Here is a 26,554-nt window from a genome sequence, read left to right as displayed (position 1 = left end):
GGCAATGCAATTGAGGACCCGAACGTGGATTTTCAAAAGTCATTTCATAGGTGTCGCTTAATAGACTTGCCAGGAGACTTGAAGCCCGTGGAGTAAAAGGAACAGCGTGGGTTGTATGGATACAAAGTTTGCTGAATGACAGGAGGAAACTATACGGTGGGATTCCCCATGGTTCACCACCAGAACCACTACTTTTCTTGATATATGTTAATCTATGTTTGGGTGCAGAGGGCAATTTCAAAGTTTGCAGATGGCACAATACTTGGAAGTACTGTGAACCATGAGGAGGGTAGTGATAGACTTCAAGAGTACATAGACAGGCTAGTGGAATGCATGGACATGTGGCAGATTAGATTTAATGCAGGAAAGTTTGCAATTATACATTTTGATCAGAAGAACAAAGAGGCAATATAAAATAAGGAGTACAATTATAAATGGGGCACAGTAACAGATAGAGATTTGGGGGAATATATGCACAAATTGTTGAAGATGGCAGAGCAGGTTGAGAAAGTGGTTAAAAAGGCACATGGGTTCCTGGGCTTTACTAATGGAGAAACAGGATGGAATTTTCCAGTCCAAATTCCTGCCCAAACTTAATGGATTTTTGGCTACTCTCCAAACTTTCCGGTCCTACCCAAACCAATTCCTGCCATGAGCAGGTCCAGAAATCCTGGACATTGGCTCTCCATCATGGCAAAATGGGCAAAGTTTCTAAGTCCCGCCCCCGAACCTGGCATTTCCTATCTTCACGGGATCAGAACCAAAGTCAGGCCGAGGTTTGCACAACTGGCCTTTCAAATCACCAGCTGCCCATCCACTGAAGTGGGATTTTGGTGGGCCAGGAGTGTGAAATCCAGAGTGTGCCGCTGAATAGGCCAGGTAAGAGGTCTCAACTTGATGGATTCATTTAGATAGCTAGAATACCCCTTTGGAGAGGGTCCTGGAACATCTTTGGGAGAGGTAAGGTACCCTTTGAGGTTGTTAAAAGTGAACATGATTATGCACCTTTTAGTGCACAAACTCATTGGAACTCTCTAGCTGTCAGAGAACTGTCAGTCGCCAAGGAACTGTCCAGCTGTCAAGAAACTTAAAGATCTGTCCAGCTGGCAAATCTGTCCAGGAAGTGTCAAAGCTGTCAAGGAACTGCCCAATGATACTAGGTGAGTTGGCATGGAGGGGGTAAGGGCAAAGGGTGGTGGGTGGGGCACGGATTGGCATGAGCTGGCACAAGGTTGGCATAGGTACTATGGGGCAATGGGGATGGGTAAAGTAGCACTAAGTTGCCATAGGGAGTATGGGGCAATGAGGGGTGGTTAGAGGGGCATGACCTGGCCATGGGAGGGGCATGGGTTGGTCTAGTTTAGCATTGTTGGGGCATAGGGATTGTTTGCGGTTCTGAGGACTGGAGGGATGTTTTTTGTTCTACTACTATTTTTTATTTATTTAAGCACAGTTCCAGAGCATAGAGGCAGGTCTTGCACCCCTGCAGCAGGCAACCTGTGCATCCATTCTGGGGTCACCCACCCCGACTCGTTTTCCAGCCCATCTCCCATCCTCCCCACAACTGAAAATCCGACTTGTGGGTGGCCATTTTTATAGTTCAGGCTCACCGGGTCGGGAAATTTCCCAACTCCAAAAAAGGGAAATCCGGGACAGGGAGTACAAAAGCAAGGAAGTTATGATAAACCTTTATAAAGTCTCAACTGGAGTATGGTGTCCAATTCTGGGCACCGCATATTAGGAAGGATATCAAGGGTTTACAGAGCGTGCAGAAAGATTTACCAGAACGGTTCCAGGGATGAGGGACTTCAGTTATGTGGATAGATTGGAGAAGCTGGAACTGTTCACCTTGGAGAAAAGGAGGTTGAGAGGAGATCTGAAATAGGAATTCAAAATCATGGGGATCTATTTAGAGTAAGTAGTAAGAAATTGTTCCCAGTGGTAGAACAATTAAGAACAAACAATGACACAAGGAAAACCATTTTTGCACAGCAAACATTAGGATCTGCAATGCATGGCCTGAGAGTGTGGTGGAGACAGGGTCAATCGAGTGTTTAGGATCTAGAATGCACTGTCTGAGAGTGTGGTGGAGACAGGGTCAATCGAGTGGTTAGGATCTGGAATGCACTGTCTGAGAGTGTGGTGAAGACAGGGTCAATTGAGTGGTTAGGATCTGGAATGCACTGTCCGAGAGTGTGGTGAGACAAGGTCAATCGAGTGGTTAGGATCTGGAATGCACTGTCTGAGAGTGTGGTGGAGACAGGGTCAATCGAGTGTTTAGGATCTAGAATGCACTGTCTGAGAGTGTGGTGGAGACAGGGTCAATCGAGTGGTTAGGATCTGGAATGCACTGTCTGAGAGTGTGGTGGAGACAGGGTCAATCGAGTGGTTAGGATCTGGAATGCACTGTCTGAAAGTGTGGTGGAGACAGGGTCAATCGAGTGGTTAGGATCTGCAATGCACTGTCCAAGAGTGTGGTGGAGACAGGGTCAATCGAGTGGTTAGGATCTGAAATGCACTGTCTGAGAGTGTGGTGGAGACAGGGTCAATCGAGTGGTTAGAATCTGGAATGCACTGTCTGAGAGTGTGGTGGAGACAGGGTCAATCGAGTGGTTAGGATCTGGAATGCACTGTCTGAAAGTGTGGTGGAGACAGGGTCAATTGTGGTTTTTAATAGGGAATTGGATAAACACTGAAAAGAGAAAATGTGCAGAGCTATGGGGAGAGGATGGGAGAGTGAGACTAGTGTAGATCCTCTTGCAGTTAGCTCCCACAGGTAAGATGAGCTGAACGGGCTCCTTCTGTCCTGTAAGCATTCTATGAATCTATGAAATGTCCTTGCAGGCCACTCAGTTGATTTAAGAAATAAGCACATCACGAGCTTCTCAAGGACAATTCCAAAGGGCAATAAGTGCTGGCTTTGCCGAGCGACACTCACATCCTGGGAATGAATTGGAAGTATGATCACAGAAAGAAGAGCTACACATGTGCCTGATGATGTTGAGTCATGGAAGGAAATTGAAAGGATTTGGCTTTCTTTAGCACTCTTCAGAATCTTGGGACATCCCAGAGTGTTTTGCAGCCAATGAAGGTGCACTTTTCTTGTAGAAGTGTAAGTACAGTTGTAATGTAGGAAACGGAGAAACCAATATGCATACAGTAAGCTCCCACAAACAACAATCAGTTTTAGGAGGGAACCCTTCACCTCTTTGACTGAAACAGAGCTGTGGGAGCTTATCGTTTACCTGAGAGGGCAGGGTTTCATTTAAAAGCTGGCACCTGGGACAGTGCAACACTCCCTCAGTGCTGCACTGTAGTGTCAGCCAAGATTATTTGCCTAGATCCCTGGAGTGGGACTTGAGGCCACATACAAGAATGCTATCCACTGAATCACATCACTGTCCAATCACGCTGCTTCTGCCTGAAAATGGGTTTAGTGGCCCCATGAAGTCAGAAAAACTAGGTAATAAAAAGCAGTTCTTCAAGGATTAGTAATTTTTTTTTAAATTTTGGTGAGTTTATCTTGATGTTGCTATTAGTCGTGAAAGCCAACAGCAAAACAGTAATTAATGGAAGAAAAATCCACCAAAAGCAGTTGGTAAAATGCTCTGCAATTCCTTTAAAAAGGTACAAGGGGAGCAAATCAGCAGAGGCATTAGTGGAGTACAGAAAGTGCAGAGTGGAGCTTAAGAAAGAAATTAGGAGAGCAAAGAGGGGATATAAGAAAACTCTGGCTGGTAAAAGTAGGGAAAATCCCAAGATATTCTATAAGTATATCAACAGGAAGAGGGTAACCAGGGAAAGAGTAGGGCCCATTGGGGACCAAAGAGGCAATCTATGGGTGGAGCCGGAGGACATCGGTAGAGTGTTGAATGAATACTTCACATCCGTCTTCACCCAAGAGAATGAGGATGAAGATATCGAACTCCGGGAGAGAGACTGCGAGGTTCTTGAGTAAATTGATATAGGGAGTGACAAGGTATTGGAGGTGTTGGCAGGCTTAAAAGTGGACAAATCTCCAGGTCCGGATTATTTGTGTCCCAGACTGCTGAGGGAGGCAAGGGAGGAGATCGCAGGGGCTCTGACCCAAATGTTTAATTCCTCTCTGGCCCCGGGGGAGGTGCCAGAAGACTGCAGAACAGCTAATGTGGTTCCGCTATTTAAGAAGGGTTGTAGAGATAAGCCAGGGAACTACAGGCCAGTGAGTCTCACGTCAGTGGTAGGGAAACTATTGGAGAAAATTCTGTAGGAGAGTATCTATCTCCAGTTGGAGAGGTAAGCTTTGATCAGGGATAGTCAGCATGGCTTTGTCAGAGGGAGGTCATGCCTAACAAATGTGACTGAATTTTTTGAGGAGGTGACCAGGTCTGTAGATGAGGGTAGTGCAGTTGATGTAGCTTATGTGGATTTCAGCAAAACCTTTGACAAGGTTCCACATGGGAGACTTATTAAGAAGGCAAACGCACATGGGATACAGGGTAATTTGATAAGGTGGATTCAAAATTGGCTTTAGTTGTAGGAGACAGAGGGTGATGGCAGAAGGATCCTTTAGTGACTGGAAGCCAGTGTCAGTGGCGTACGACAGGGATCTGTGCTCAGTCCCCTATTATTCGTCATTTATATAAACGACATAGATGACTATGTGGGGGGTAGAATTAGTAAGTTTGCAGATGACACAAAGATTGGCCGGGTGGTTAACAATGAGGTTGAGTGTCTTGGGCTACAGGAAGATATAGACGGGATGGTCAAATGGGCAGATAAGTGGCAGATGGAATTTAACTCTGAAAAGTGTGAGGTGATACACTTTGGAAGGAATAATTTGACAAGGAATTGTTCCATGAACGGCTTGACACTAGGAAGTTCTGACGAACAAAGGGACATTGGCATGTGTGTCCATAGATCTCTGAAGGTGGAGGGGCATGTTAGTGGGGTGGTGAAAAAGGCATATGGGATACTTGCCTTTATCAATCGAGGCATCAATTACAAAAGTAGGGAGGTCATATTGCAGTTGTATAGAATCTTGGTGAGGCCACAGCTTCTAATTCATATGTTCTTATTGTACAGTTGCTCTAAACATGGGCGTGTTTGTAACTCCCTGTAGCAATGATGCAACAATGAGCCTAATGATTCCACTCCCTGCCTTCCTGAACCTGCTTATTAGGAACTGAAACTGTTGCTTAACACTTATAGGTTGATATCCAGAGCTTACCCAGGCACACTTCCAACCATCTAGTAATTGATCAAGGCCTGGGTGAGATTGTGTATTGACAGCTTGGAGAAAGATGTAGCTTGTATTGCAGGAGGTCAAAAAAGATGAAGGTGAATTGCACCCATTGATCATCCTTGAAATATGGGCAACAAGAAGGGCCTTTGTGTTAGTCACTAAAAAATGGACATTTATATTTACCTGCTCCCCAACACAAAAGTAATCCACATTCAAACAGCCCAGGCACCAGTCTGGTTCCCCTAAGACAAAGTAAAAGGAACTGTTACTTCAAAACTTTTGAAATGTTATTGACAATGCACTGAGACAAAAATGAAGCATTTTTCTCTGAGGTTTGGTGCTGTAATGTCAGCATTTACAAGAGCCCTGAATTTCCTTTGGCATTTTGCCATCGTAACGTCAGTGGAAAAGCAGTGTTTAGATATTTAAAACTGGGTTTGTTACATTGCAGCGGAAAGCCCAAGGAAGTGATCTGGCACAAGCGTTAAAAATGAACCAGGAACAGAAATCACACTCCAGTTTGACTTGAGGAGAGGTTGGAGAAACTCGGATTGTTCTCACTAGAGTGACAAGACATTGAGGGGCGACTTGATAGAAGTTTACAAAATTATGAGTGGCATGGACAGAGTAGATAGTCAGAAGCTTTTTCCCAGGGTGGAAGAGTCAATTATTAGGGGACATAGATTTAAGGTGAGAGGAGAAAACTATAGAGGAGATGTGCAGGGCAAGTTTTTTACGCAGACGTTAGTGAGTATCTGGAATTCGCTGCCAGAAGAGGTGGTGGAAGCAGGTACGATAGTGATGCTTAAGAGGCAGCTTGACAAATACATGAATAGGATGGGAATAGAGGGATACGGACCCCGGAAGTACAAAATGTTTTAGTTTGACGGGCAATATGATTGACGCAGGCTTGGAGGGCCGAAGGGCTTGTTCCTGTGTTGTACTTTTCTTAGTTCTTTGTTCTTAATGCATTGTCGCAGCAAGTTGGTTTGTTTGGGACTGACAGTTAAGCCACAAATATTGTTCAAATATATGTTTGATAGGCAGTTAGCTCCTGGGAAATGTTTTGTCTTATTTATCAACTGCCCTTTTCAATTATTCTTATGTAGCCTTTCGCAGTGAGATACTCAGACTAGGTAGACTAGGCGAGAAGAGAATAAAGACAATTACCTAAGATTACTTACAGCATTATTCAGCACAAAAATTGAAAACTTGTTTTAAAAAATGTGGAGCTAACACAGCTTGCCAGCTGCTACTAAATGCTACATATACTTGTGTAAAAGTAACATTTTTGGGACCATTTTTCTCGGCCAAAGGTAATGCGGTCGACTCTTACACAGTAATGTTATCACAGGATTGACACTTGTGCTTAATCTGGGCCCAATTAAGATCCAAAAATTACTGTAATGAACTGTGGTAATTCAAGATGAGCTTGAATAATTACCAGTAAGTAATTAATAATCACAACACGGTTTGTCATTCATAATCTCATCAGTTTAATAATTTGAATAAATAATATTAAAATTTAAACCCAGGCATTGCTGGCTAGGCAGCACTAATGATTCAGCATTCAATACGATGATGAGTGGCGATTGTTGTACATTTGTTACTTTTTTTATATACAGGGCATTGGTGAGACCGTACCTCGAATACTGTGTACAGTTTTGGTCTCCTTATTTAAGGAAGGATGTAAAGGAGGCGGTTCAGAGGAGGTTTACTAGATTGGTACCTGGAATGAGTGGGTTGTCTTATGAGGAAAGGTTGGACAGATTGGGCTTGTTTCCACTGGGGTCTAGAAGAGTGAGGGGTGACTTGATTGAAGTATATAAGATCCTGAATGGTATCGATAAGGTGGACGTGGAAAGGACATTTCCTCTTGTGGGTGAGTCCAGAACTAGGAGGCACTGTTTTAAAATTAGTGGTCGCCCTTTTAGGACAGAGATGAGGAAAAATTTGTGTGACTTTGGAACTCTCTGCCTCAGAAGGTGGTGGGGGCGGGGACATTGAATATTCTTAAGGTGAAGTTAGGTAGATTCTTGTTAGGCAAGGGAATCAAAGGTTATCAGGTGTAGATGAGAATGTGGAAATCGAAACACAAGAAGATCAGTCATGATCTTATTGAATGGCAGAGCAGTTTCAAGGGGCTGAATGGCTACCTCTGCTCCTATTTCATATGTTCATCTAGCTGCAGAATGATTACTGAGATATTGGTATGCCCAAACAATAACTGGTTTATTTTATACAACTAAACCATGTACAGCTATCCATGACTAGGTGTTACACTGCTGAAGCCATGAACGTTCTCCCTCCCAACTCCCCATCATGTGTTCTCTTACATCATCATTATGGGAGATGCTATTTACACAGCCCCATGCATTAACCCCTACAAACCCTAAGACTACAATCATTTACCAGTATTCAGTTTTATTAACATTTATACATTAACAATGTGATTGAACCATTAACATCTCCAGGCTCTGAAACTTATGGGCTTTGATCCCTGAGAAACTGAGGTCGATTTTTACAAAAGGTGTATGAAAAACAACATTCTTTTAGGACAAAAATCTGGGGTCGATTTTTACATGAGATAAACTTTTACACAGGTATAAAATATAAATTATACAGAAAATGCTGGAAATATCAGCAGGTCATGCAGCACCTGTGGGGAGAGGAACAGCTAAATTTTCAGGTTGATGAGTATCATCAGAGCTGGAAGATCACTTCACTCCTTCTGGAGATTTTACCCCCACAATCTTGCACAGCCTGCTTCTACCCCCTTCCCAAGATCCACAAACAGGACTGTCCCTGTAGAACCAGCCAGTGGAGTTTAACCTGGGCTGCAGGGGGCCTTGTCATCCAGAGCCAAATCTGGTGGTGCCCCCATGCCCTAATCTCTGGGGATATCCAATGGAATCAAGTTCCTAACTGACAGTAGGAACCCTGGCTGTTGGAGCTGCTCAACTCCCCCCACTGAACTTCATACTGTGGGACAGATCTCCTGCCCCAAGAGCTGCTGAGTGCAAGCCTTCCTACACTGAATCAGAGAGCAGTGAGGTGGTGGTGGAACCTCCACTGCACAGCCTCCTGCCTGATCGCACAGCCTTACCTTCTGTCCCCACCCACCTCCCAACTCACCTCTAGTGGGTGGGAGTGGGGGGTGGAGGGTGGAGGAAGGCCATGTGATCAGGCAGGAGGGTGTTCTCACTGCTCTCTATCAGGTGGAATTTAATGCCATCCCGTGGCAGCTTTGGTGGTGGTGGGGGGGGCAAGGCCGTTGGGGGTGGGGTGGGGGTGGTGATGTGGAGCATGTAATCAAGTGGGAGGGTGGCAGGCGTCACCCCAATGGTAGGAAGGTCTGCAGACAGCCATCCCACCCCACCGCCAATTGAGATCCACAAGTGGACAATTCATTGCCTATTTAAGTGCCTCATCCTGCCTCCACTGGCAGTGAGCTCACTGTGTGGGGTGCAGGACAAGCAAACCCATACAAGGCTGCCTATGGGCTCCCAGTTAGAGTCCCTCATTCAAAGGCACATCAAGGGAACCAGCATCGTGGAAGTGGGACCCCACAGAGAGCAACACCCCTGCCCTTGCTGCCAAACGCCCCATTCCCTATGTCTCCACTCCATGACCCCACTCCGACCATCACTCACCTGTGGCCTGGAACCCAGCAGTGATCCTGGCTGTTGGGTGGGTGTGTTACCGACAGCAAGCACCACCCCGGCTGACCCCCCCATCACCACTACCCCCGCCACCACCCCCCCCACCCACCACTACCCCCACCACCCCCCCAACCACTACCCCCACTACTGCCCCACCACTACTAACCCCCACCCCTCCCAATCCACACCCCCCCACCTCACCCCTAACCCCCCCCCCACCCCACTCCTCTGCCATTTCCTGGTTCCCTATTATTATTGCCTCATTCTCTAAGTGGCCTACATTGACTTTGGCTTCTCTCTTCCTTTTTGTGTATTTAAAGCTTTTACTGTCCGTTTTTTATATTACTTGCTAGTTTACCCTCAAAGTTTATTTTTTCCCTCTGTTATTTTTTGCATCATCTTCTGTTGCTTTTTAAAACTTTCCCAATCCTCTGTATTATCACTAATCTTTGCCACATTGTATGTTTTTTTTCTTTCACTTTGATACTATCCTTAACTTGCTTGGTTAAGCCCTTGGTTGGTTTATCCCCTTCCTATAATCCCTCTTCCTCACTGGGATATATCTTTGTTGTGAGTCATGAACTATTTTCTTAAACATCTGCCATTGTTCATCAACCATCTTTTCTGCTAAACTCCTTTCCCAGTCCACTCCAGCCAACTCTGCCCTCATTCCTTTGTAATTACCCTTATTTAAGTTTAACACAGTTGTTTCTGGTCTATGTTTCTCACTCTCAAACTAAGTGCTAAATTCCACCAGGTTATGATCACTGTTTCCTAGAGGATCCTTTACTCTGAGATCATTTATTAAGGCTGCCTCATTACACATTACCAGATCCAAAATAGCCTGATCCCTGGTTGGATCCACAACATATTGTTCTAGGAAACTGTCCCAAATACACTCTGTGAATTCTTGCTCGTGGCTGCCTCTGCCAGTTTGATGTTCCCAATCTACATGAAGGTTAAAGTCACCCATGATTAATGTGCTGCCTTTTTTACATGCCCTCAGTATCTCCTGATTTATCCTCCGTCCTACAGCATAGCTGCTGTTAGGGGACCCATAGACTACTCCCATCAGTGTCGTCTCCTTGTTATTTCTTTTCACACTCTGAGTATCATTACCTAAATAGCTGCCCTGCAAGGCTGCCATATCCTTTAGCTTTGTAAGCATACTTATCCCCTCTCTGGAACCCTCTCCCTTCTAGCAGTCTGTGCCTGTTAACTTGGCAGCACTCACAACTCTTTCATCCTGCACCAGTCCTCTGTGCCAACATTATTCTAACCAGATTGGGCAACAAGGCACAAGATGTGTGGGCACTGTATGGCAGAAATTCTATGCCTGAGAGGGAAAGGCAAAGAGAGAGAGCTAGAACAGGTGAAGCCTGTTGCAGTTGCACCTCCTTCAACTTAGTCTACTGCATTCGCTGCTCCCAATGTGGTTTCCACTACATTGGAGAGACCAAACGCAGACTGGGTGACCGCTTTGCAGAACACCTTTGGTCTGTCCGCAAGCATTACCCAGACCTCCCTGTTGCTTGCTATTTCAACACTCCACCCTGCTCTCATGCCCACATATCTGTCCTTGGCCTGCTGCATTGTTCCAGTGAAGCTCACACACAAACTGAGGAACAACACCTTCTGGACTTAACATTAGTTCAACAACTTCAGACCATGAACTCTCTCCTCCCTCTTGACTCCTTCCTTAATCCAATGTTTAATTATTTATTTATCTATTTTTTATATTTAATGATTTGTTTATTTTTTAATCCCTTTCCTCAAACCCCCACCGCACCACCCAACAGGGCGATCTGTCACTTGTTTCCATGTTGTGCTTTCACAGGGCACTGAGCCTTGTTCTGCTATTAACACATTCTGCTGTCTTACCTTTATGCCACTATCAGCACCTTCTTTAATCTTTACCACTCCCTTTGTCTTGTGTCCATGACATCTTTGTCAATCTCTCCTGAGCTCCCACCTATCCCTGACCTTCTATCTTGCTCCACCTGCTCCGCCCCCTCTTAAACAGTATAAAACCCATCACATTTCTACTTCTCTGTAGCTCTCAAGAAGAGTCATACGGACTTGAAACGTTAACTGTTTCTCTGCCCACACATGCTGCCAGACCTGCTGAGTTTTTCCTGCATTTTCTGTTTTTATTTCAGATTTCCAGCGTCTGCAGCATTTTACTTTATATTTATGTAAAAGTAAAGGGCATTACAATGTAAATGGCAGCTAAATAATATAAAAGTTGGAAAAAACATCATTTTAGTGTGCTACACTCTGCTCTTATCTGTTGGTGAAACACAACGGGAGGATAAGAAAGAGATTGATAGATACAAAGAGGTCACTGGTTGACAGAATTTGTTTGTTAATGCTCCTGTGAAGCAACTTGAAACCTTCTCATACATTCTAGGTGCTATTTAAGTGCAGGTTATGGTATTTCTCAACATGTTTGGCTCCTCCAAATATTCCACCACCCCAGTACCAACAGGCTGGTCAATTCATCCAGAACGAATTCGGAGTTGAGATTCATCCGATACAAACCAAAAACAGAATTACCTGGAGAAACTCAGCAGGTCTGGCAGCATCGGCGGAGAAGAAAAGAGTTGACGTTTCAAATCCTCATGACCCTTCAACAGAACTGGGTGAATCCAAGGAGAGGGGTGAAATATAAACTGGTTTAAGGTGGGGGTGGGGGGGTTGAGTGGGGCGAGAGAAGTGGAGGGGGAGTGGTGTGGTTGTAGGGACAAGCAAGCAGTGATAGGACCAGATAATCAAAAGATGTCACAGACAAAAGAACAAAAGAACACAGAGGTGTTGAAGTTGGTGATATTATCTAAACGAATGTGCTAATTAAGAATGGATGGTAGGGCACTCAAGGTATAGCTCTAGTGGGGGTGGGGGGCATAAAAGATTTAAAAATAATGGAAATAGGTGGGAAAAAAAAAATCTATATAAATTGTTGGAAAAAACAAAAGGAAGGGGGAAGAAACACAAACGGGTGGGGATGGAGGAGGGAGTTCAGGACCTAAAGTTGTTGAATTCAATATTCAGTCCGGAAGGCTGTAAAGTGCCTAGTCGGAAGATGACGTGCTGTTCCTCCAGTTTGCGTTGGGCTTCACTGGAACAATGCAGCAAGCCAAGGACAGACATGTGGGCAAGAGAGCAGGGTGGAGTGTTAAAATGGCAAGTGACAGGGAGGTTTGGGTCATGCTTGCGGACAGACCGCAGGTGTTCTGCAAAGCGGTTGCCCAGTTTACGTTTGGTCTCTCCAATGTAGAGGAGACCACATTGGGAGCAACGAATGCAGTAGACTAAGTTGGGGGAAATGCAAGTGAAATGTTGCTTCACTTGAAAGGAGTGTTGGGCCCTTGGACGGTGAGGAGAGAGGAAGTGAAGAGGCAGGTGTTGCATCTTTTGCGTGGGCATGGGGAGGTGCCATAGGTGGGGGTTGAGGAGTAGGAGGTGATGGAGGAGTGGACCAGGGTGTCCCGGAGGGAACGATCCTTACGGAATGCCGCCGGGGGGTGGGGGCTAAAGGGAAGATGTGTTTGGTGGTGGCATCATGCTGGAGTTGGCAGAAATGGGGGAGGATGATCCTTTGAATGCGGAGACTGGTGGGGTGATAAGTGAGGACAAGGGGGACCCTATCATGTTTCTGGGAGGGAGGAGAAGGCGTGAGGGCAGATGCGCGGGAGATGGGCCGGACACGGTTGAGGGCCCTGTCAACGACCGTGGGTGGAAAACATCGGTTAAGGAAGAAGGAGGACATGTCAGAGGAACTGTTTTTGAAAGTGGCATCATCAGAACAGATGCGACGGAGGCGAAGGAACTGAGAGAATGGGATGGAGTCCTTACAGGAAGCGGGGTGTGAGGAGCTGTAGTCGAGGTAGCTGTGGGAGTCGGTAGGCTTGTAATGGATATTGGTGGACAGTCTATCACCAGAGATTGAGACAGAGAGGTCAAGGAAGGGAAGGGAAGTGTCAGAGATGGACCACGTGAAAATGATGGAGGGGTGGAGATTGGAAGCAAAATTAATAATTTTTTCCAGGTCCAGACGGGAGCATGAAGCAGCACCAAAGTAATCATCGATGTACCGGAGAAAGAGTTGTGGAAAGGGGCCGGAGTAGCACTGGAACAAGGAATGTTCCACATACCCCATAAAGAGACAGGCATAGCTGGGGCCCATGCGGGTACCCATAGCCACACCTTTTTTTGGAGGAAGTGACAGGAGTTGAAGGAGAAATTGTTCAGTGTGAGAACAAGTTCAGCCAGATGGAGGAGTGTAGTGGTGGATGGGGATTGTTCGGGCCTCTGTTCGAGGAAGAAGCTAAGGGCCCTCAGACCATCCTGATGGGGGATGGAGGTGTAGAGGGATTGGACGTCCATGGTGAAGAGGAGGCAGTTGGGCCCAGGGAACTGGAAATTGTTGATGTGACGTAAGTTGTCAGAGGAATCACGGATGTAGGTGGGAAGGGACTGGACAAGGGGAGAGAGAAGGGAATCAAGATAACGAGAAATGAGGTCTGTGGGGCAGGAGCAAGCTGAGACGATCGGTCTGCCGGGACAGTCCTGTTTGTGGATTTTGGGTAGGAGGTAGAAGCGGGCCGTCCGAGGTTGGGTGACTATCAGGTTGGAAGCTGTGGGAGGAAGATCCCCAGAGGAGATGAGGTCAGTGACAGTCCTGGAAACAATGGCTTGATGTTCAGTGGTGGAGTCATGGTCCAGGGAGAGGTAGGAGGAAGTGTCTGCGAGTTGACGCTCAGCCTCTGCGAGGTAGAGGTCAGCGTGCCAGACAACAACAGCACCACCCTTGTCAGCGGGTTTGATGACAATGTTGGGGTTGGACCTGAGAGAACGGAGTGCAGTAAGTTCAGAGAGAGACAGGTTAGAATGGGTGAGAGAAGCAGAGAAATTGAGATGACTAATGTCGCGCCGACAGTTCTGAGGGTCCAAACACTCCTTTCAAGTGAAGCAGCATTTCACTTGCATTTCCCCCAACTTAGTCTACTGCATTCATTGCTCCCAATGCGGTCTCCTCTACATTGGAGAGACCAAACGTAAACTGGGCGACCGCTTTGCAGAACACCTCCGGTCTGTCCGCAAGAATGACCCAAACCTCCCTGTCACTTGCCATTTCAACACTCCACCCTGCTCTCTTGCCCACATGTCTATCCTCGGCTTGCTGCATTGTTCCAGTGAAGCCCAACGCAAACTGGAGGGACAACACCTCATTTTCTGACTAGGCACTTTACAGCCTTCCAGACTGAATATTGAATTCAACAACTTTAGATCTTGACCTCCCTCCTCCATCCCCACCCTCTTTCTGTTTCTTCCCCCTTCCTTTTGTTTTTTCCAATAATTTATATAGATTTTTCTTTTCCCACCTATTTCCATTATTTTTAAATCTTTTATGCCCCCCACCCCCACTAGAGCTATACCTTGAGTGCCCTATCATCCATTCTTAATTAGCACATTTGTTTAGATAATATCACCAACTTCAACACCTGTGTTTTTTTGTTCTGTTGTCTGTGACATCTTTTGGTTATCTGCTCCTATCACTGCATGCTTCTCCCTACAACCACACCCCCCCTCCACTTCTCTCCCCCACCCAACCCCCCCACCCCCACCTTAAACCAGCTTATATTTCACCCCTCTCCTTGGATTCACCCAGTTCTGCTGAAGGGTCATGAGGACTCGAAACGTCAACTCTTTACTTCTCCGCCGATGCTGCCAGACCTGCTGAGTTTTTCCAGGTCAATTCTGTTTTTGTTTTTGATTTCCAGCGTCCGCAGTTTTTTGTTTTTATATTTTTTAGTTTTTATATTTTTTTTCATCCGATACAAGTTGGCAAATTAACACAGCAGAAAAACAGCAAGTGTGGAATATTCCATCATGCTCCTGACTTGTGTCTTGTAGATTATGGCCAGGCTTTGGGGAGTCCGGATGTGAGTTACGCTCTGCAGGATTCCCAGCCTTTGATCTGCTCTTGGAGCCACAGTATTTATATAGCTAATCCAGTTCAGCTACTGGTCAATGATTATCCAAAGAATGTTGATTAGTGGGGATTCAGCAAGGGTAATGCCATTGAACATTAAGAGGAGGCAGTTAGATTTCTTCTTGGAGATGGTCATTGCCTGGCACTTGTGTGGTATGAATGTTACTTGCCACTTATTAGCCCAAGTCTAGATATTGCATTTGGACACGGACTGCTTCAGTATCTGATGTCATGAAGCTATTAATGTATATAACATTGAAAAATATTTTTCTTTTAAAATAGAGGTGTAGCTGGTGGGTGTGTCTTAATTAAAGCCAGCTAGTCTGGGTACTTTGATGTGTACTAGTTTTGATTTGTAAGAGGGATAGAGTGCATTGCATTTTTTAAATAGACCATTTAAGAAGTGGGATGAATATTGGCACCTAGTGAGCAGAGACCAAGCAAAATGTTTCTATTGCTAATAAAACTGGTACAACGAAAGGAGTTTTATTGTTAGAAGAGGCTGGTGATACAGTGAGAATTTACATTCAGTGAGCTGTGCTAGGTATAACTTCAGTAGTTTTGTGTGTGTGGAGCAGAGGCAATGTGAGATCAAAAGCAGCTGTAAGCCTCCAACTGTCTCCACAGGAACCAAAGTGAAAAGAACCTCATTTTGAATTTGTGAGGTGAAAATGCTTTGCCTGGTGTTTGGTTAAGTCTATGGGTTGCTGTTGCCTTAATGGAGATTAGCTTGGGAATTTGTTAAAAGTTATGATAGTAATAATTTGTAGACATGTACCTGTGTTTAATGTGTTGTAACGTAATAAAATGTTTCATCTAGTTTAATATAAAACCTCTTGAGAACTGGTGGTCTGATTCCTGAATTTAGAGTTGCATGTCAAACATAACACTTTAAATTATAGGTTATGACAGTTGTTTAAAGTTTCCCTCTGGGATTTTTAAATAACTCCGCTTTACCAGTTGCATCGATCATAACACTGAGGAGTCACAAATGGTCCTGAACATTGTGCAATCATCAGCGAACATCCCCACTTCTCACCTTATGATGGAAGGAAGGTCATTGATGAAGCAGTTGAAGGTGATTGGGCTAAGGATGCCACCCTGAGGAACATCTGCAGTGATGTCCTGGAACTGAGATGATTGACCTCCAACTACCACAACCATCTTCCTTTGTGCTAGGTATGACTCCAACTGATGGAGAGTTTTCCCCCTGATTCTCATTGACTCCAGTTTTGCTAGGGCTCCTTGAAATCACACTTGGTCAAATGTTGCCTTGATATTAAGGATCGTCACTCTCACCTCACCTTGGGAGTTCAGCTCTTTTGTCCATGTTTGACCAAGGCTGTAATGAGGTCAGGAGCTGAGTAGCCCTGGCAGAACCCAAACTGAGTGTCAGTGAGCAGGTTATTGTTGAATATGTGCTGTTTGATATTGCCATCAATGACATTTTCCATCACTTTGCTGATGATTGAGAAAAGACTGATGGAGTGGTAGTTGGCCGGGTTGGATTTGTCCTGCTTTTTGTGGACAGGACATAACTGGGCTGTATTCCATATTGCCGGCTAGATGCCAGTGTTGTAGCTGTACTGGAACATCTTGGCTAGGGACGCAGCTAGTTCTGGAGCTCAAGTCTTCAGTATTGCTGGAATGTTGTCAGAGCCTATAACCTTTGCAGTATCCAGTGCCTTCAAGTGTTTTTTGATATTATTTGGAGTGAATTGAATTGGCTGAAGACTGGCATCTGTGATGTTGGGACCACAGGAGGAGGCCCAGATGGATCATCTACTCGGCATTTCTGACTGAAGGTGGCGGAAAATGCTTCAGCCTTATCTTTTGCATTGATGTGCTGGGCTCCCCCATCATTGAGGATAGGGATATTTGTGGAACCCCCTCCTCCAGTGAGTGTTTAATTGTCCACTACAATTCACAACTGGATATGGCAGGACTGCAGAACTTAGATCTGATCCGTTGGTTATGGAATCGCTTAGCTCCATCTATCACTTGCTGCTTATGCTGTTTGGCACACAAGTAATCCTGTGTTGTATCTTCACCAGGCTGACACCTCATTTTTAGGTATGTCTGGTGCCGCTCCTGGTTTGCCCTCCTGGCCCTCAGAATTGAATCAGGGTTGATCCCCTGGCTTGATGGTAATGGTAAAGTGGGGGATATGCCAGGCCATGAGGTTACAGATTGTGATCGAGTACAATTCTGCTACTGCTGATGTCCTACAGTGCCTCATGGATACCCAGTCTTGAGTTGCTAGGTCTGTTTGAAATCTGTCTCATTTAGGAAGGTGGTAGTGCCAAACAGCACGATAGAGGGTATCCTCAATGTAAAGCTGGGGCTTTGTCTATCCAAAGATTGTGCGGAGTCACTCCTACCGATATTGTCATGGACAAATGCATCTGCAATAGGTGGATCAGTGAGAACAATGTCAAGTAAGTTTTTCCCTCTTGTTGGTTCCCTCACCACCTGCCAAAGACCCAATATCCTTTAGGACCCTGCCAGCTTGGTCAGTAGTGGTGCTACCAAGCCACTTTTGGTGATGGTTGAAATCCCCCATCCAGTGTACAATCTGTGCCCTTGCCACCCTCAGTACTTCCACCAAGTGGCAAAGTACTGATTCAACTGCTGAGGGGCTGGGTGGGGTGGGAGGGTGTGGTGATAGGTGGTAACCAGCAGGAGGTTTTCTATCCCATGTTTGACCTGATGCCATCAGACTTCATGTAGTCCAGAGTCGATTTGAGGAGTCACAGAGCAAATCTCTGCTGACTGTATACCACTGTGCTGCCACCTCTGGTGATGATAGTGGTGATGGCTGGGAAATTTTCTGTAAGGTCTGATTCTCTGAGTATGGCTATGTCAGGCTATTGCTTGACTAATCTGTGGGACAGCTCTCCCAATTTCGGCATAAGCCCCCAGATGTTGATAAGGAGGACTTTGCAAGGCCAGGTGTGCCATTGTTATTTCCGGTGCCTAAGTTGATGGCAGTTCAGTTCAGTTTTGTTTCATTCCTTTTAGATTTCGTAGTGGTTTGATATAACTGAGTGGTTTGCTAGACCATTTCAGAGGGCTGTGGGTCTGGAGTCACATGTAGGCTACACCAGGTAAGGGTGGCAGATTTCCTTCCCTACAGGGTATTAGTGAACCCGATGGGTTTTTACAATTGATAATGGCTTTGCGATCACCATTAGTCTAGCTTTTAATTCCAGGTTTATCAATGGAATTTTAAGTTGCACCAGCTGCCATGGTGGATTTGAACCCATTACCCAGGGCATTAGCCTGGGTCTCTGAGTTACTAACACAGTAACATTGCCACTATGCCAACATCTCCCCCTCTTTCTTTACCAAGAAAGAGATATTTACCAAAGCTCCAGAGATTGTCAGGATCCTGGATAAGATAAAAATGGAGAATGGAGTTGTAAGTAATTAGTGAATAAGTCACCAGATCCAGTTGGGATATCTTGTAGGTTTCTGAGTGAAGTGGAGGTTGAAATTGCAGAGATGCTAGCCACAATCTTCCAATCCTCCTTAGATACAGAGATGGTGCTGGAGGACTGGAGGATTGCAAATATTACACCCTTGTTCAAAACAGGGGAGAAGAATAAACCTGATGATTACAAGCCAGGCAGTTCAACATCGATAGCGGGGAAGCTTTAACTGCCACTTGGGCAAACATGAACTAATAAAGGAAAGCCAGCATGAATTTAAAGAGCACGTCTTTTGATGAGGTAGCAGCAAGGGTGGATGAGTGCAGTTAATGTTACAAAACTTGAAGTTACAAAAGGATGAAGTACCACATATTAGACCTATTAGCAAACTGAGGCCCATGAGATGAAATGTGCAGTAGCAGCAGGTATATAAAATTGGTGAAGATGGAAAGCAGTTGTGATGAATGGCTGTTTTTCAGACTGAAAGAGGTATACAGTGGTCTTCCCCAACTTTCAGTGCTAGGGCCACTGCTGTTTTCAAGATACATCAATGGCATAGACCTGGGTATACATGACACAATTCTGAAATTTGCAGCTGATATGAAACTTTTAAGTATTGTAACCTATGAAGAACACAACAGTTAGCTTCAAGAAGACATGGACAGGCTGATGGAATGGGTGGACACATGGCAGATAAAACTCAACACAGAAAAGTGTGAGGCATTACACTTCGCTAGCAAGGAGGCAGAGAGGCATTGGAAGCTAAACGGTACAATCTTAAAGGGAAGGTAAGAAAAGAGATTTTGAGATGTTTGTGCACAAATCTTTGAAGTTGGCAGGACAGGTTAGCAAAGCAACTAATAAAGCAGATGGGAGTGTGAGCTTTACGATAGAGTCATAGGGTACAAAACACAGGAAGTTAAGTGAAATATATAAAACACTTTGGCTGGAGTATTCTGTTCAATTCTGGGCACTACACCTTTTACAGTTTTTCTTCAAGTCTAAGTGGATATTTGGTAGAAGTGTTTAAAATCAGGTTTAGCTCGAGTAATATAAAGAGAAAAATTTCCAATGGCTAAGGATCAATAGCCAAAGGACACAGATATCAGGTGATTGGCAAAAGAACTAGAGGTGACATGAGGGAAACTGTTTCAATGTAATATATGGTTAGGATTTGAAACACACTGCATGAAGGTGTAGTGGAGGCAGATTCAATAGTAGCTTTCAAAAAGGGATTGGATAAATCTGGAAGAAGGAAAACATTCATTGGGATATAGGGAACAAACTGGAATCACTAGATAGTTCAAAAAAGCCAGTGCAGGCTCTATGGGCTGAATGGTCTCCTTCTATACTATACAATGAAAAATAATGCCAGAGTCTCTAATAACGAAATTCTTATCACTAATCTACCAAACAAAGAACAGAATATTCCTTTTCATTAAGTGGATCATGGGAATTCCCCCACTTCAAAATATTTCCTGAGTTGGAACAGAAAAGTAATTTATTACAGGGGGGTTTTCAAATAGTCACCAGGAATGAAAATAAACCTTATCCTGATGTTCCTTTTCTCTCTTTCTACAGCTCTTCCTACTCACTTCAGAATTCCCCCACCTTCCTAAAGTGCACTTATATTCACAGCTGTGCTGGGGCTTTTCTGCAGTGGTTAGAGCTATTAGAGCAGGGTGTGATCCTGAGAGAAGTGCAGGATCAGGGGTTCCCTTAACACGTCAGTTGTCAGGCATGGAATTTGCTCTCCACAGATGTCGACCACCTGCGGCTGCCTGGTTTCAATTTCCTTTCAGTCATGTTGCATTTGCTCAACTAGTCCTTGTGGTAGCAACTTCCACATTTTAATCCGCTGTTTCTCAACCAGGGTTTTCCAGAATCCAATCTGCGATTTGCAGATTATTTGAAAATTGTACCAACTTTTTCAATTTTTTAAGATTCTTACATTCAAGAAAGAATAATCATTCATTTGTTCAATAGTGTTTTACTTTGTTTTAATATATATATATATATACTATATATATAATAATTGTGTGTGTGTGTGTGTGGTGGGAGGGGAGGAGAGGGAGAAGGTTGGGGTTCTACAGAATTTCACAACATATTATAGGGTTCCTTAACCAAAAAAAGGTTGAAAACCACTCGAACCACTTTCTGTGTAAAGAAGTTTCCCTTGAATTCCCTATTGGATTTATTTATATCTCATTTTTATGGCCCTAGTTTTCACTTGGAGGGGAAGAGAGGCTAAGCAGTATTTTTTAAATTGATACTATGCCCCAAAGACATGAAAAAGCTGATGGCAATAGTTAATGAGGAAATGACATGTGTTGGAATCTTGAAATACAAAGCAACAACAAAAGGAACACAAAGCAATTGTTCTTTTATTACAAAAGAGGAAAGACAGGCCAACCATCCAGGAGGCAGACTCCTCCCAGGAGAGCTCATCTACCTCACGCTGCAGCTCTGCTGGTGGCACACTCGCCACTAAATCACAAGGTTCTGGGTTCAAGTCCCACTTCAGGGCTTGAGTGTGGAGAAAAATTCAAGGCTGATACTCCAATGCGGGACTGAGGGAATGCTACACTGTTCAGAATCACAGAATTGTTACAGTGCAGGAGGAGGCCATTTGACTCATTGTGTCTGCACCAGTTCTCTGAATGAGCAATGTACTCAGTGCCATTCTCCCTGCATGGAATTTTACAGCCCTGTCCTGTCAGGGGGCAGGGCCGTAAAATGTGGCGAGACGATCAAGAGTCCATTGACTTTGACAGGAGCGTAAAATCCCGCCAGCATAAAGTTCCGCCTCCTGTAACCCTGCACATGCTCCCTTTTCAGATAACACTCTAATTCCCCTTTGAATGCTTTGATTGAACCTGCCTCCACCACACTCTCGGGCAGTACGTTCCAGACTCTAACAACTCGCTGAGTGAAAGAAAAAATATTCTAGTATCGCTTTTGCTTCTTTTGCCAATTACTTTAAGTCTGTGCACTCTCTTTCTTGATCATTTCACCAGTACAAACAATTTCTCACTATCTACTGTCTCCACACTCCTCATGATTCTGAATACCTCTATTAAATCTCCTCTTAACCTTCTTTTCTCCAAGGAAAACTGTCCCAACTTCTCCAATCTATCTTCATAACTGAAGTTCCTCATCCCTGGAACTATTCTGGTGAATCTTTTCTGCTCTCTCTCCAATGCCTTCACATCCTTCCTAAAGCGTGGAGCCCAGAACTGGACACATTACTCCAGCTGAGGCCGAACCAGTGCCCTACGTAAGTTCAATATAACCTCCTTACCCTAGTACTGTGCCCCTAGTAATAAGTCCCAGGATGCAGTATGATTTATTAACCGCGCTCTCAACCTATCCTGCCACCTTCAAAGACTTATGCGCATTTTTCCCAGATCCCTCTGCTCCTGCACCCTCATTAGAGTTGTACCCCGTATTTTATAGCGTTCCTCCATATCAAAATGAACCACTTCACATTTCTCTGCATTGAACTTCATCTGCCACCTGTTCACCCATTCCACCAACTTGTCTATGAGCTTTCGAAGTTTCACACTATCCTCTCCACAGTTCAGAATACTTCCAAGTTTCTTATCATCCACAAATTTTGAAAGTGTGTGCTGTACACCAAGGTCTAGGTTATTAGTATGTATCAGAAAAAGCAAGGGCCCTAACACTGACCCTTGGCAACCCTTCCCCCAGCCTAAAAAATATCCAATAACCACTACTCACTGTTTCCTGTCATTCAGCCAATTTTGTATCTATGTTGCTACTTTCCCTTTTATTCCATGAGCTATAACTTTTCTCACAAATCTGTTGTGTGGCACTGTACCGAATGCCTTTTGGAATTCCATATACACCACATCAACAGCATTTCCCACATCAATCCTCTCTGTTACCTCTTCAAAAAACAGCAGCAAGTTAGTTAAACATGGTTTTCCCTTAAGAAATCCATGCTGGCTTTCCTTAATTAACCTGCATGTGTCCATGTGACTATTAATTTTGTTCTGAATTATTGTTTCTAGACATTTCCCCACCAATAAAGTTAAATTGACTGGCCTGCAGTTGTTAGCCTCATCTTTACACCCTTGTGTGAACAAGGGTATAAGTTTGAAATTCTCCAGTCCTCTGGTACCATCCCTGAGTCTCAGGCAGACTGGAAGATTATGGTCAGTGCCTCAGAAACTTCCACTCTCATTTCTCTCAGTCTCCTCAGATGTATCTCATCTGGTTGTGGTGCCTTGTCAACTTTAAGTACAGATAGCATGTCCGATATCTCCTCCTTATCAATTTTTAACCCTTCTGGTGTCTGAATTTCCTTCTCTTTCACTGTGGCCTGGATAGTATCTTCTTCCTTGGTAATGACAGATGCAGAGATTATTCATCTAATATCTCAACCATGCCACGTGACTCCATCTGTAAATCACCATTTTGGTCCCTAATCAGCCCTACTCCCCCTTTTCCCACTCTTTTACAATGTATGCGCCTATTGAAGACTTGGGATTCCCCTTTTATTTTAGCTGCCAATCTCTTTTCATACACCCTCTTTGCTTCTATTTGCTTCTTCACCTCTCCTCTGAACCTTCTGTATTCAGCCTGATTTTCAATTGTATTTTCTACCTGACACCTGTCAGAAGCACACTTTGCTTCTTTATCTTAATTTCTATCTTTTCTAGTCATCCAGGGAGCTCTGGATTTGTTTGCCCTACCTTTCCATTTTGAGGGATTATACTTTAACTGTGCCCGAACCATCTGTTCTTTTAAGGTAGCCCATTGTTCAGCTATCATTTCTCTGCCAACCTTTGACCTCAATTTATTTGGCCCAAATCCATTCTTTCCCCCATCGAAGTTGGCTCTCCCCAAGTTAATCATTCTTACTCTGGGTTGTTCATTGTCCTTTTCCAAAGTCACCCTAAACCTTATGTTACAATGAACACTGTCCCCAAAATGTTCTCTCGCTAACATTCCATCTACTTGGCCCACCTCATTGCCAAGAACCAGGCCCAGCAGTGCTTCCTTTCTCATTGGACTGAGCACATACTGCTGTAGCAAATTCTCCTGAAAACACTCTAGGAACTCTTGCTCCTCTCTGCCCTTTGCACTATCCCTATCCCAGTCTATATTCGGATAATTAATGTCCCCCATTATAACTACTCCATAATTTTTGCACCTCTCTGTAATTTCCTTACAGATTTGTTCCTCTACATCCTTCCCACTAGTTGGTGGTCTAGGGAGCATGCCAAGCAATGTGATTGCACTTATTTTGTACCTTAGCTCGAGCCAAATCGGTTCTGTCCTTGACCCCTCTGGGACATCCTCTTTCTCCAGCACTGCAATGCTCTCCTTAATCAATAGCGCCACCCCTCCCCCTTTCCTTCTTTTCCTATCTTTCCTGAACACCTTGCATCCAGGAATATTTAACACCCAATCCTGGCCTTCCTTAAGCAAGGTCTCTGTTGTAGCCACAACATCGTAACTCCACATTACAGGCAATCTGCGCCTGTAACTCACCGCCAATCTTATTTACCACACTCCGTGCATTCTCATACATGCACTGTAACCCTGATTTAGACTCCATTAGTTTCTCCCTTACTCTGACCTCCCCTATTAACTCACCATTCTTTATTCTAGTGCTATCTGTTTCTCCCAGTATTTTGTGCGCCTTGGTATTCCTCGCTGATTTTATCTCCTGGCGCCCACACCCCCGCCGAGTTAGTTTCAACCCTCCCCAACATCACTAGCACAAGAACTCAGCCCCGGCTCTGTTCAGGTGCAACCCGCCCGGCTTGTACAGGTCCCACTTCCCCCAGAGCCAGTCCCAGTGTCCTCCAATAATCTAAAGCCCTTCCTCCTGCACCATCTTTCCAGCCACACATTCATCTGTCTTATCCTCCTATTTCTGTACTCACTTGTGCATGGTACTGAGGATAATTCAGAGATTACTAGTTTTGAGGTCCTACTTGCTAACTTTCTATCTAGGTCCCTAAATTCTGACTGCAGGAGCTCATCCCTCTTTCTGTCTACATCATTTTTATCAATGTGGACCATAACTGCTGGCTGTTCATTCTCCCTACTCACAGAGCTCTGCAGCCGCTCAGTGACATCCTTGACCCTAGCACCAGGGAGACAACACAACATCCTGGATTCATGTCAGCAGCCACCACAGAAATGCCTACCTGTTCCCCTAACTATTGAATTATCTATCATCATTGTTCTTCCAGACTTCCTTGTCTTCCAGACTTCCATGTGCCCCCCCCCCCCCACCCCCCCCCCACCCCCCCCCCCCTCCCCCGTACAGCTGTGCCAAGGACTAGGTTCACCTGGAAAGTGCAGCCAGAGCCATCACTCTCATCAGTATTCAGTACTGGTTGGAGAGTGGGATGCACTCAAGAGTCTCCTACACTACCTGCCTGTTCCTTTTTAACTGTCTGATGGTCACCCATTTCCTCTCTTCCTACATACTCTTAAGGCTATGGAGTGACCACATCTATAAATGTGCTATCCATGAAGCTCTCAACCTCACAGATAGACTGCAGTGATGCCAGTTTCTTCTCAAGTGCTGAAACTCAGAGCTCAAGATGCTGCAACTGATGACAATTCCTACAAGAATGGTTGTCTAGGACATGGGAAGTATCCTGGAATTCCCACACAGCACAGGATGTGCACTCGAGGGTTGCAGTAGCCCTGCCATGCCTTTATTTATTAATAACCTTGTTACTGCTAATAAACCTTATTACTAGTAATAAGCCTTGTCAATACTAATAAAGCTTTACAAATGCTAATAAACCTTACTACTATTAGTAAACCTTACTAATACTGATAAGTGGTATAAATATTTAATTCACCCTACTAGTAGTAATAAACCTTAAGAATAGAAGGTACAACTCACCAGCTACTCACTTGTCATTAATATTTGTTAAACTCCCAATTGTTTAGACTCAGTCCCTAAGCCAAATACTCATCAGCCAATCAACTTACAACTTTCCTATAATGATTGTTTTTCAAACCCAGTTTTCTGCAGCTGTATCCTCAACTCTGTCTGTAAGTTAAGTGCGAGGCCCCTGCGCCTGGTTGGAGATGCTGTCTTTTGGATGCCAGGTTAAACTGAGGCCCCATCTGCCTGCTCCGGTAGATGTAAAAGATCCCATGGCACAATTTCAAAGACCAGGGGAGTTCTCCCTGGTGTCCTGACCAATATTTATCCCTCAATCAACATCACAAAAACAGATTTTCTGGTTGTTATCACATTGCTGTTTGTGGGAGTTTGCTGAGCACAAATTGTCTGTCACATTTCCCACATTACAGCAGTGACTACACTTCAGAAAGTACTGCACTGGCTGTAAAGCGCTTTGAGATGGCTGGAGGTTGTGGAAAGCATTATATTAAAACAAGTCATTCTATCTTTATCTCACCCAACTTCCAAGTGATGGGGGGGGGCGGTCTGGGGAAATACACACCCATCACGTATGGGGAAAGGCATTTTATCACAATACTGGAGGGTGGGGGGGCTTCTCAATATGGATCTAGCCTACCTTTGTCTTTTGGTTCTTGTCTTGGTCTACCATGGCTCACTTTTATTTCGGGCTTCCAGCATTCCCCTTTAGTCACTGTCTTTTGTAATTTTCAGTGTTGTCTTGTGCCTCACTGTGATGATCTCTGTAGAGTACCCAGCACTCTTCACCTCTTCCCACCGATTCTCTACAACTAGTCTGAGCCTTCAACCACAATCTCACTTCTTTCCCTAACCCACCACTATTCTGCCTTGCTCACTTTCAATAAAGAGCTTGTTTTGCTTTCAGTCCTGACCAGCACAGAAGGTGGCCATTCGGCCCATCATAACCATGCTGGCTCTTTTAAAGAGCTACCCAATCAGACCCACTCCCCCTGCCCTTTCCCCGGAGCCTTGCGAAATTCTCCCCTTCAAATATGAATCGAATTCCCTTTTTGAAGGTTACTATTGAATCTGTTTCCACCACCCTTCAGAGATTGCATCCCAGATCCCAATACAATAAATTGTGTAGAGATTAGGTGGCTGCTGGGTGCAGGCTGTCATGTCGACTTCCCTGAATCATTAGAATGGAGAACACTCGCCAAGGTGAATCATTGGGAGGTAAAAAGTATCAGGTGCGGAGAGGCGAAGGGATGAAAGTTCAAAAAGCATACTGTAATTTCTTTCACGATTCTTGCGCTCAGTTTTAGGACCTCCTTGAAGATCTATAATAGTGCCCCCGGG

The 26,554-nt window shown here is 44.6% G+C and overlaps 1 protein-coding gene across 7 annotated transcripts in view; it reads right to left on the bottom strand.

The window, feature by feature from the left end:
• The window catches only part of LOC121271631 (CD276 antigen-like), a 93,520-nt gene that overhangs the window by 26,399 nt on the left and 40,567 nt on the right, over window positions 1-26,554 (bottom strand). For all 7 annotated transcript variants that reach the window (XM_041177715.1, XM_041177717.1, XM_041177713.1 and 4 more), the window contains exon 6: window positions 5,408-5,466. In XM_041177715.1, the coding sequence (XP_041033649.1) occupies window positions 5,408-5,466 (59 nt within the window). The remainder of the gene's footprint in view (window positions 1-5,407; window positions 5,467-26,554) is intronic.

This window comes from Carcharodon carcharias, chromosome 31, assembly GCF_017639515.1.
Source record: "Carcharodon carcharias isolate sCarCar2 chromosome 31, sCarCar2.pri, whole genome shotgun sequence".
In the NCBI taxonomy this organism is placed as follows: Eukaryota; Metazoa; Chordata; class Chondrichthyes; order Lamniformes; family Lamnidae; genus Carcharodon; species Carcharodon carcharias.
The sequence above is the reverse complement of the archived record's forward strand: the minus strand, read 5'-3'. Positions and strand labels throughout refer to the sequence as shown.